The 11,330-nt window shown below is 41.6% G+C and overlaps 1 protein-coding gene across 1 annotated transcript; it reads left to right on the top strand.

Moving 5' to 3' along the window:
- Positions 1-1,915: 1,915 nt before the first annotated feature.
- LOC117492512 (protein Tob2) lies at positions 1,916-10,899 on the top strand. Its single transcript, XM_034142797.1, is given in 4 exon segments — positions 1,916-2,157; positions 5,226-5,812; positions 6,431-6,641; positions 6,643-10,899. Coding segments are annotated over 3 exon segments (1,203 nt in total). The 5' UTR covers positions 1,916-2,157; positions 5,226-5,411; the 3' UTR covers positions 7,234-10,899.
- Positions 10,900-11,330: the final 431 nt, after the last annotated feature.

The raw sequence follows: 11,330 nt of genomic DNA, 5'->3' as shown, positions 1-11,330 counted from the left end.
ACTATATGACAGTAAAAAAAAGTTGTTATTAATAAACAAGAATACAGTTTGAAAGGGGAGTGATTTGTAAAATATCCATAAAGAAAAATAAATCTGCTTACAGTTCTGTTTCATATGGGTGTTGAGAGATGTTTCCATAGATCTCTTCATGTTGCTCTCAAAGTCCACCAGATTGATGCTTTTAACTTCAACATTTAAAAAAAAAATCTTCCCGGGGGAGCATGCCCCCCGGACCCCCCTAGAGGAGGTTAGGTCCCCCGCCCCCACTTAAATCATGTTCACATGGATAGGAAACTAAATAGATTTGCACACATCTTGTGTCCATATCTTTCTGTTTTGGTGGTCATGCCACAACCGTGCACGTGCATGCATGCGCGAGTCATGGTAAGATATCTGGATTAAGAGGTTGCTTTTTCTTTGCACAGCATGAAAGAAAGGCGAAATGAATGGGCTGTGATTTTAGTATTTTTAAGCAGAGGTCAATAATTTGTACGGCCCTCGGAGGATGTGGAAAAAATTGAAATGGCCCTTGAGAGGAAAAAGGTTCCCCACCCCTGACTTAAAACATTAAAATGTGTCAAGCGTAACAGTGCCAGATTTAGCTTTGAGCTCATTTCCATCCGCAGTCCCTCATATAAAACATTTAAGAAGTTTACATTTTACAAACATAGCAAAAACAAAATACATGATATCCAAAAACGCAAAAGAGCAAGAGCAGCATACAAGTATTTATGACATGGTAATACAATATAGCAGCAACGACATATAAAGTGCAAGAGAAGATACAAGGGCTACATAAAGTGCAAGAGGAGATACCCCTGTATTAAAGTGCATTTAGCGGTGATTGCACAATATATGTACATCCGAATTTAAATTAGGAAATGGAATACATCTGTGCAATAAAAGAAAAATGGGATTTATATTAAAGTATTGGTGACCTGATAACACTGAAAATATGCCAATTTATTTTTGGAATAATCCTTAAAAATGCACAAAAATGCAAAACTGTAATGGAAGATGTGGGACTACCTTAGTTTTTGGTTAAATGTCTTGCGTGTCTTAAAAGTTGAAGACTATATGGATGGGAAAAAAATGCTTAAATATACTCATAGGACTAACTGAAAATTATTAATCATATATTCGTGTAGCTGGGAGATGTCTATAATTGAATTTAGCCTATATCATTAGAATATATTTCTTTATTGAATACAAAATCCATAATCACAGTACCTCTCATAGGCTACTGTAGATGACTGATAATCACAATGTGGATTGATTTGAATGCATAACAAACCCGGAGTCAATCAATCTCTAATGCATGTCTTTTTTTATTTAACACTATCAATACCACCACACACCATTTAGTGGCAATAACCACATTTCCCACAAGCCCCTGGTAAAAGTCAAGTTGATTTAGCTGCTGAGTGGATGCTGCAGCCCAATAATGTGAGGGTCCTCCCCCCTCTCAGCCAATAGGGACTCTGTTGCTATCACCGCTTATATTTTTAGCAAATTGCACAGCACCGTTAGAAACTACAAATATACCTCCGCCAATTTAACTAGTGCCTGCAAGGTAAACATGGAGGAAACATGCCCTCAATTAGCGTTGTTTACATCGTTATGTTTTAATAGAGGAGTATGAAATTAAATCTTATATATGGTGTAAAAAATGCAAGGTATGAAAATAGTTTTTGGTTTTATTGTTATTCCAAAAAAGAAGTCTGCTTGGTAATATTTATATAAATATTCTGTATAAATATGATATTAACTAAATGATTTACTGGCAGCATCACATATGCATAGATACCGTTGTATGGAATAATAATAATAAAGCACCAGCTACTATAATATGAAGAAAGTAGTCCCTGCCGTCACGGGCGTGTGGGCGAGTCACAGTGTATAAATACGCCGGGTTGTCAAACAGTAAAGTTTCACTGGAGCCTCCATGCAAACTGTCAGCTGAAGAAAAACTGGGAAACCCTTTGGACCTTGCAGAAATGGGGACAGCAGATTAATAAACACAACACTGGGGTGAGAACAATATCCAGTGGTCAGCATTTGCACCAAGGACTCGACACGTCCGCCTTGAAATCGAAGACAACACAGGGGAATTACAAGAGAAACGCAGGAGTCAAGGTAGAGCATCAGTGACGATAGGTGAGTAATTAAATGTCAGCTGGTGCATGAAACTGCATTTAAATGTCCTTAAATTGCGTGCATGTTGCTGTGTTTGACTTTGCAAAATGCGCTCATTGTAATGAATGACAGCACTGGTTCGGCCATTTAAATAGAGAGCCAGCTTTTGTTTTTATTCTGGCCCGTTGTAAATTAGCTTAAGTGATCCCTTCTTGAAGTATATGCAACTGTCATGTTTATTTTATACGTTGTTTGACTGTATATGTTGAGGAGGGACTGTCTTCCTTATTGCTCAGTGGGCACACACTCGCTCGATAGTCTGTTCTCCACTTATTTAGCCTTTATAATTTAATTTACAGCGTTAATTTGGCATGGTGGGGGGATTCTTCACTTGCATGTCACCCAAACCAGTGTCCATTATGCTCCACTGCCTTTTGACATATGCCAGTAATCCCCCAGGTAGACCCTGCTCCTTTTTAGTATCTGAGTTTAGCATCACACACAGCTGATATCCCTCCAATCTCGCCCTCGTCTTGCACATTTAGCATCTGGTAGTGCAGAAATATTCCCATTTAAAGGCATCTATTATTATCAATCTGTTTAGGGAGAACATTGTAAGTGAGGGGGATTCAATGAAAGAGAAAAACATCACTATTCATGTCCAATTGAGGTTTCAGGTGTAACTTGGTTCAGGAAGGCCTCCATTTGCTGCTTTAAAGGCTCCATTGTAATATTTCTAAAGGCTTTTTGCTTTCATATATGTATTGTGTTTAGCTAGGGCTATTATAAGCTCACATGTGCTCAATAGATAAAAACAGGGGGCTTCGCAGTACACAGTGGCACATATGCAGCTCTGATAATGAGTCCATGTAAACAAAAATAGCCCTATAGATCCTGCTGCTGCTCTGACCTGCAACAACAGGCCTGCAAACATCACTGGAGCTCCTTAAGTTGTGTAACAGTGAAGAATACAAAGCCAGGGATTTGTGAGCGTGGATGGTTTTTATAAAAATTGCACGCTCTGGTTTAAGATTTAGACTTCTAAATACACTCTTAAAGCAGGACATCTGCACATACTAACATAGCTACTCCTCTTATGTCATTGGATGACATTGGATCTTGTACATCTTGCTTTGTTTATATAATACGAGATAGGAAATGCAGTAGAAGCTGCTGGTAGCTTTAACTGTGTGTGTGTGTTTGGGTGTGTGTGTGTGTGTGTACTAAAGGTTTGTATTGCTGGTGGCTGTTGCAGGTGCTGGACTTGGGGATTTTCCTGTACATCCCTTTAACGGTCACTTAAACTCATTTTAAACCAAGGTGCAGGAGAGGAACATATGCAAAATGGGGCCCTATTTATAGCCCATTCTAACCAACCCCCAATGTCACCTTTTTCATGCGATGGGGGGGGAAATGTGAATCTTTAACAGTCACTCTGCATGCAGCTTTATCTGTGATAACATTAGGATTGTCTTTAATCGGAGGCGTCTTTCTAATCTTAGCTGCTGAATCCCCATCTGGCAGGGAAGTGAATGTGAGTGAATTGTTTGTGTGTGTAAGGGGGGGAGGGGGGAGATCACACGCACTGCATGGTGGGAAATGGTGTTCTGTGAAGTCGACTTACTGTCCTGCCATTTTACACCTCCTTCTTTTCTGAGTATCGGTGGTGTTATTGCTTCTTTTTTTTGCATGTAATCCTTCAGTGGTTTTGACTCAGCATGGCCTCCGTGTGACTGTGTTTAAGCGTCAAAGCAGGATGCGTTCCCGGATCAGATTCAGATTATAAAGGATTTATGAAGCCCACAACACAGCATCTGTTACATCCATCAGTAGATCCTGCAGCTGATAAAACCAACATATAGAATATAAAGCATGTCTGATGCTGTGTTTCACTGAAACTGTGGTGTTTTCCACGCGTTAAGCATCTCACAAATGTATCATTTGATTACTAAAGCCAATATGGTGTGTTTTCTGCGTGTTTGTCCAACCGCTCTGAATCTATTTACGATGGCTTCAAATGCATTTCACCAAAAGTTATCTTGTTTTTAATTTGAATCAATGTTTGCACTCTTTCAGTATAGCAATGTCTTAAACCACAGCTTATTAATCACTTCCGTTCCTCTCATGCATGCAGAAGTGCACGCTTCTTGCCTTTTTTTTTATTTTTTATTCGAGTCAATGACCTGTCGGATATGGAGGCATAAGTGTGCCAAATAATCATGTAAATCAATTAAGCATCCATTAAAGGTGGGGTATGTAATTTATTTCAGAAACACTTTTTGTTATATTCCATGGAATGCTCTTAACATCCCGATAGCAATGAATATATTAAATGCTTTGACAATAAATACATAAAAAAATGTCATCTGTGGAAGCCGTAGTACTGTAAAAAGCACGACCAATCATCTGAGCCGGCCCGGCTAAAATAACTGGATGGCCTACCTGCCTGTCAGCCTTCCATCTGTGCACAAACTTATCTCGTGCCCTCATTGGTCATGTGCGCGTTCGTGTGTGTTGGAGGAGGGGCTCTGTAAGGAAGTTTGAAGGAAGAAGCAGATTTTTTTCCGGTTGTGTACTTTCAAATTCTAGCACACTCGAGCTGGTTTCTCCAAAATGACATACCCCACCTTTAACTGATACATTACTTTTTTCTGTGACCAAAAGGGAATGATTAGCAGCATTTTCTTTTGGTGCAGTTTGTGTGTTTCTTTTTATTTCAGAATCTGTTTTCTTTTGCCAACACAAACCAGGAATAAACTTATTTCCACATTAACTAGCACACACAGAAAAAAGACCACCCACACGAAAAAAACAACATCAATAAAAACAGAAAAATGTACATAACATCACTGCTAGATTAGATAATTAGCTACCAAAGACATACAATGACATGACAGCACTTAAAGAAAAGAAGTACCAAATAAATGAAAAAGTCCTTAACATTTTAAATGTGATTTAAGGTCGACAGATGGAGAACAGCGTCCCCTTCCTTTGTTTGTTTTCAATCCACTTCCCTTGATCTCCCCTTTTATCTTCCTCTGGCTCTTTCAAAATAAAATGACACCCTTCTTCTCTTTTCTCCTTCACAGTTGGAACCTGAAAACGCCACATTTGTGAGGACAAAGACCGCCTGCCGCCTTTGAGGTGCCTTTACCATGGTGACACTAAAGGACTCGTACACTTTACAATAAAGCCAGAGGAAAAAACTCCTTGTTACCGTTTGCATCGCCTCACCCTCGACCCCTTTCCCCCCCCCACGCTGACCCGGAGCGACCATGCATCTCGAGGTGAAGGTCGCCCTGAACTTCATCGTGTCCTACCTGTACAACAAGCTGCCTCGGCGCCGCGCGGATCTGTTCGGCGAGGAGCTGGAGAGGATACTGATTTCTCGGTTTGAGGGTCACTGGTACCCCGAAGCCCCTCTCAGAGGTTCTGCCTTTCGCTGCATTCATCTGGGAGCCCCGAGGGACCCCGTGGTGGAGTTAGCCGCCAAGAGGAGCGGCCTGGACACGGAGGAAGTTCGTGCAAACGTTCCTGCAGAGCTCAGCGTGTGGATCGACCCGTACGAGGTTTCCTACCAGATCGGAGAGAAGGGGGCGGTGAAGGTCCTCTATCTGGAAGAGACTCCTGGACTCGGGTGTGAAGGAGAGATGCCCGAGGGGCCCACCAGAGAGGGTAAACTCACTTGTATACATTGTTTTCAGGTGGTCCCTTGAGGATTTAAATGTAACTTAAATCTGTAATTATTCTGTAAAGTGTATATTGTATTCAATGTTTACATTTTGTGAGTTAGATAGGCTGGACCAGCATAACCAACACTACCTTCAATTCTGTTTATTTGTATATTTATATTGTGTTTTCAATATATATCCTTTATTATTGATCTGTATATAATCACTGTTTTGTTTATCTTCTACTGCTGATATGTATTTCTTGTTTTATTTTATTTACTTCTATTTCACGTGCAATGGCTTATCTATGTTGCTGTGATGAAAACAATTCATAAATTGGGATCAAAAACGTATCTTATTATTCTCTTAGCATCTACACAGCTTTCCATGACAATACTGCACATACTTTATTACTTAGTACTTTGCGATAGTATACTTTACGTAGTTTTTTGGTATATCCAGATTTAATGTCACTCATTTTCAATATCTTAACTCGGCATAGTTTAAAAAAAAAACATTTTATTTTGTATCTTCTTTAACTGTGTTTATATGCACCATGTACACCAAGGCACATTCCTCGTATGTGTAAACCTTCTTGTCAATAAAACCTCTTCCTGATTCCTTAAAGGAGACTCGGAGGCGGAGGAGGCCAAGAGTTTGGGGTTCAACCCGGACGCTCAGGTGTTCGTTCCGATCGGCAGCCAGGCGTCACCCGCCCTCATGCCCTCTCTCTCCAGCTCCCCCACCCCGATGTCCACCGCCCTCTTCAGCTACCCGAGCTCCAGCACGCCTCCCGACCCCTCCGCCCACTCCTCCAACACCTCCACCCCCTCCCCCCCCCAGCGGCGGCCTGCCCTACCTCTCCGCTCAGCAGCAGCCGCCGCCCTCCTCCATCCCCACCGCCCGCCCCCAGCCCATCACCTTCACCACCGCCAGCTTCGCCGCCACCAAATTCGGCTCGACCAAGATGAAGAAGTGCAGCGGTGCCGGGTCAACAACTGGCTCCAATGGCTCCATCCTCCCCCCCACTCAGAGGATGCTCACCCACTCCCCCACCGCCATCTTGGCTCCGGACCTGCTGAAGCACAAGCCTCTCTCTCTGTCCTTGCACTCCCTCGGAGGCGCTCCCATCGCCAGCCAGCTCTCCCCCAACGCCAAAGAGTTCGTGTACCCAGGATCGCCGGGCGCCCTTTACTTCGACGCTGACTCCCAGCCCATGCAGCCTCACGTCAGCCCGTTCCAGCCGCCACACTCCCATCCGACCTTTGACCCCTTCTCCAGCCCTCCTCCGCCCCCCAGCGTTGGCATCATCGGCAGCAGCGGGGGAATCCCCTACATGGAGAAGCCCCCGTTTGTGGAGGGTCTAGGAAGCTACAACCTACAATACCCCAGCCAGTCCTTCCAGCCGGTGGTGCTGGCCAACTAAAGCCTTCATTTGTAACGAAAAAGAAATGTTGTCCCGAGGTGGGTCTGAAAAATGACGCTCCAGATATTTTCAGTTTTTTCTAACAAATTGTTCTGATACTAATACGCGTTGAGAATTAGTTTTACTACGAGGATTTAAAAAGTACCACGTCCACTGAATAATGAAATGTAGTTTTTGTTACCTCCAATCCCGCTCTACATTTTCATTCGTTGCTTTCGTCCGTTTGCTTTGATGACAGGAGTGGGTGGGGAGGGGTGGGTTCCTTTCTACGTTTGAGTCGTTGCCAATCGCTTTTATGTTTATTCCTTTGCATTGAATGTTAACGTTAAGGACTTGTTTTTGTTTTGTGGATTAATGGACCCGGCTCTAGTGTAGCTCCACTTTTGCACTGCACTGTCATGCTGTGAAAGAAGCTCCTCGCCAAGTCCTGCAGGGAACGACGGCTGTGGAAAGCTCAGCACTTTGCTCTGCAATCTGCTCTGCCCTACTTGCCACAAATACAGAGAAGGGGGGGGCGGGGGTCTGCTGTGAGTGTGTGTGTGAGTGTGTGTGTGTGTGAGTGTGTGTGTGTGTGTGTGGCGTTGCTCTGTTTTGTTGTGGCTCAGCGTGATGGAGAGACCCATTGTTTGTACGATGGTGGGCCCTCTCCACTAGTTGTTGTCGCTGGGCGTATATTGGAAGCAGTTTGTCGTCAGCTGGGATGTGTGTACATGACACGGGTTTAAATGAAGCGCGAGCAGTGGAGGGAGCAGAAAGGCAGCTTGGGGTTGTAAAGGGAGTGATGTAGGGGAATGTATTGCATCTGTCAGGGGGGGGATACTGCAGCTAGGAAGGTCAGGGAAACCTTGGTGGAGAAACGGGTTTGCATTTTAAGACTTTAACCGAGCGTTGATACCTCAATAATTAAACACACTGGGATGTAAATCATGCTTTCATACGTGCACACACGCAGGTGGTAGTGTGTGAAGGTGAAGAGGGATGCAGCAGGCATTGTGATAAATGGCTTGGCATGACTTTGAGGGAGAGCTTTTCCTCTGCATGAAGAAGGAAATGAAAGGGAGAGCAGCAGCTAGAGGCTTCTTTCGCCTCGGTGTTATCCAGGCTGTGGAGAGATTTAAAACCCAGAACACGTTTGTGGTGAGCTTAAATGGTATTGAAGCCAACCATTCTCTCCCTCCTCTTGAAATTCTCCTCTTCTCCTCTGGTTGCTGACAAAAGATTCATACAGATGAGTGATCCTCAATCGGTCTGCTGCTTTTTGTGTCTCTTTATTGGTTAGATTTTAAGTCTGCTGCACGTCTCCTAACAATGGTTTGTTTACCAGCCGGGTCCATGTGATTGTTGGTGAGTCTCTGCAGGGAGGGGTAGCTCTCAGATGAGCAGCACTTTATTTCTGAGGCTGTGTGGCGCTACATCCTTCCTTCAGCCTCCATGACATGCTTTAGAGATTCAATACAGGAGCTTGATTTGCAGATGCAAGATTGAGGAGATGCTGTTTATTTGAATGTTTCCAGAAACCTATTAATGAGGACCCTTGACTCTGGTTTTGCAACGTGACATCTTGTCATATGCATGGAAGATTTTATTTCTTTGTTTTTTTTTTTCAAGGGGATGGGTGGGGAGGTCTGTAAATGTCATTATGATTGTGAGGGGAAAGATGCATTTATATCGTTTTTTTGTTTTGTAATTTATTTCTATATATTTTTGTTTTTTTTGCAAAAATGATCACTGACATTTGTACGAGTAAAGACATGACAAGTCCAGGAAATATGTATATATACAAAGTTCTTACGTTCAGATTTATTTGTTTAGTTTCTTACATGCCGAGGTTATTTTTTCAGAAAATAACGTGAATATATGCAAACCGAGACAAAAATAAAGATGTACAGAATAAAGTATTGAATGTGTATTGTACCTTGTACCTTTTTGGCATTTGTCTAATAAGACGGGTAAATGTATTCATTCTTCAAGTCGGATTTGAAGTTTAAGATGTGAATGTTTACAAAGGGTTTGTGTAGGAAAGATGGCTGATTTCACTTTTGTTCTGTGCTCCCAGGGCAGTCTCACAACACTACTCCCCATTGGCAGTGCATTTAAACCAAAAATTACACATTTCAGATTTTGTTTTTGTCCATTTCCCTTTTTTTTTTTTCTATTGTCAATTCCCTGCTTGTCTTTTATCCTTCGAGCTAAAATTACCATTCATTTTTCCCCACTTTATTTAAACACATTTTCACTACCCCCAATAGGCAGTGCATTTAGACAAACGATCCACATTTCGGAGTTATTCTTAAGTGAAATGTCCATTTACCCATTTATTTTGGTCAATCCCCTACATATCTATTATATTCCCTACAAGTTACTCTGCTTATCTTTTTTCCTCTGAAGAAATTGTTATATTTTCCCACTTTAGTTAATAATCACGTCCTCTCTACTTCCCATAGAAATGTATTTAAACAAAACAATTTACATTTCAGATATATTCAAGGGCAAGTCCTTCCCTCTTTTCCTTTTTTTTGTAAATTCAATACTTATTTAGGATCACAATAGAATTCCTACATTTAGTTTTACTCCCATCCAACACTACTCTCTAACACTCCTTGACTTCTTTTGTTTGCTACTAAAGCACCCAACCAAGATAAATCAGATGTACTAGAACAAAACGTCCCCTTATATTATATATCCCCATCACAATTTCTTTGTCTCACTTCATCTTTTTCCCTTTCTCCCCAGGTCCTTTGGTCCTGGTACTATAGCCATATCCCAGACTGTCTTTGCTTACACAGACGCTCGCTCTTCTCCAGTGCAATGTAATGCCATAGTTTAAATTACCCTGAAGGATTTAAGGGGTTTCTACCTCTCTGCACCCGGGAAAAAAAAATACAAAAATCAGTATATCGTCTCAATGAGAAGACAGTGTTACGGAAAGGATGAAGGAAATGAATGTGCTGTGAATGTGATCTGTTTAGTAGGCTACACCCTGGTTGAGATGGCCTGCGGATAATAAATAAGGGAAACATAATTGTTTTGTGTGTTTAAACATGACAGTCACATGCATGTCCAAAATGACTAAGTGACACTTTTTTTTTCCTTCATATTTGTGAGATTATTCATAGCAAACGAGGTGTTGTTAAATTTTGTCTGTATACAAATCGGGCTCCTCTGAGGATGTGACGATGACTGTAAAAGAGTAAATGCTGGTTTGTGTTTTTTCACGCTTTTCTAAACGCACTCCAAACGCAGGCCATTCAACTATCGGGGTTGACCGTTATTAAGGAGGAAAAACAAGAATTTTGTATTCTGATGTCCGTTTGCTTATATCGATGTGTGCGTTTTATTTTGCACTTTGGAATATTTCATTGTCATAAAAGAAGTTTATTTTCTATGTAAAAAATTTAACATTTAAGAGTACAAATAAATATAATTAAAAGTTCAGATGATGTATAAATATAGTGCTTTCTTTCCTGCCTGTATTTTATTATTTTTGTTCCTATTTTGTATCTGATCTGTACACCCTGTAGATGTAATGAATCTTTCACTACTGAAATGCAATGACCTGTTTTCTGTGCTGCCCCACCCCCGGGAATGGGGAGTTACTACTGCAGTTTCTTATTGTATCAGATTCTTTTTTAAGTTTGTAATAAAAAAAACAGATTGGCAAAAAAACAAGCATGGAACATAAGATAATTGTGTCATCCTCATTGTTTGTGGTGGAGGAATAGTGTTGCATGACATACATTTACAGATGGATCACAGAGGCATCCCTCTTATTTCAAGTGGTGGAAAAAGTACCTGGATGTCTTGAGTGAAAGTAGCATTGTATAAATGTCAAAAAGTAATACCCCAAAAAGTAGTATGCTAATTTTCAGGTTCATATCAGTATGTAGTGTCTCTACTGTGACATGTTTCAATCCTTTAATGTTCAAAAAGCTCTTTACTGTTCTCATACTGCCTGTGCTGCTGCACCTCTTTTCACCCTCTGTCTGAAACCAGAGCCCAGTCTGCTCTGATTGGTTGGCTGGCCGGCTCTGTTGTGATTGGTCAACCGCTTAGAGATGTCCCGCCCCTTAGCCTATCACGTACACAGTGTTGGAGCG

This window comes from Trematomus bernacchii, unplaced genomic scaffold (assembly GCF_902827165.1).
Source record: "Trematomus bernacchii unplaced genomic scaffold, fTreBer1.1, whole genome shotgun sequence".
NCBI classification, from domain to species: domain Eukaryota; kingdom Metazoa; phylum Chordata; class Actinopteri; order Perciformes; family Nototheniidae; genus Trematomus; species Trematomus bernacchii.
Note: the sequence above shows the minus strand (reverse complement) of the source record. Positions and strands in the feature narration are given on the sequence as shown.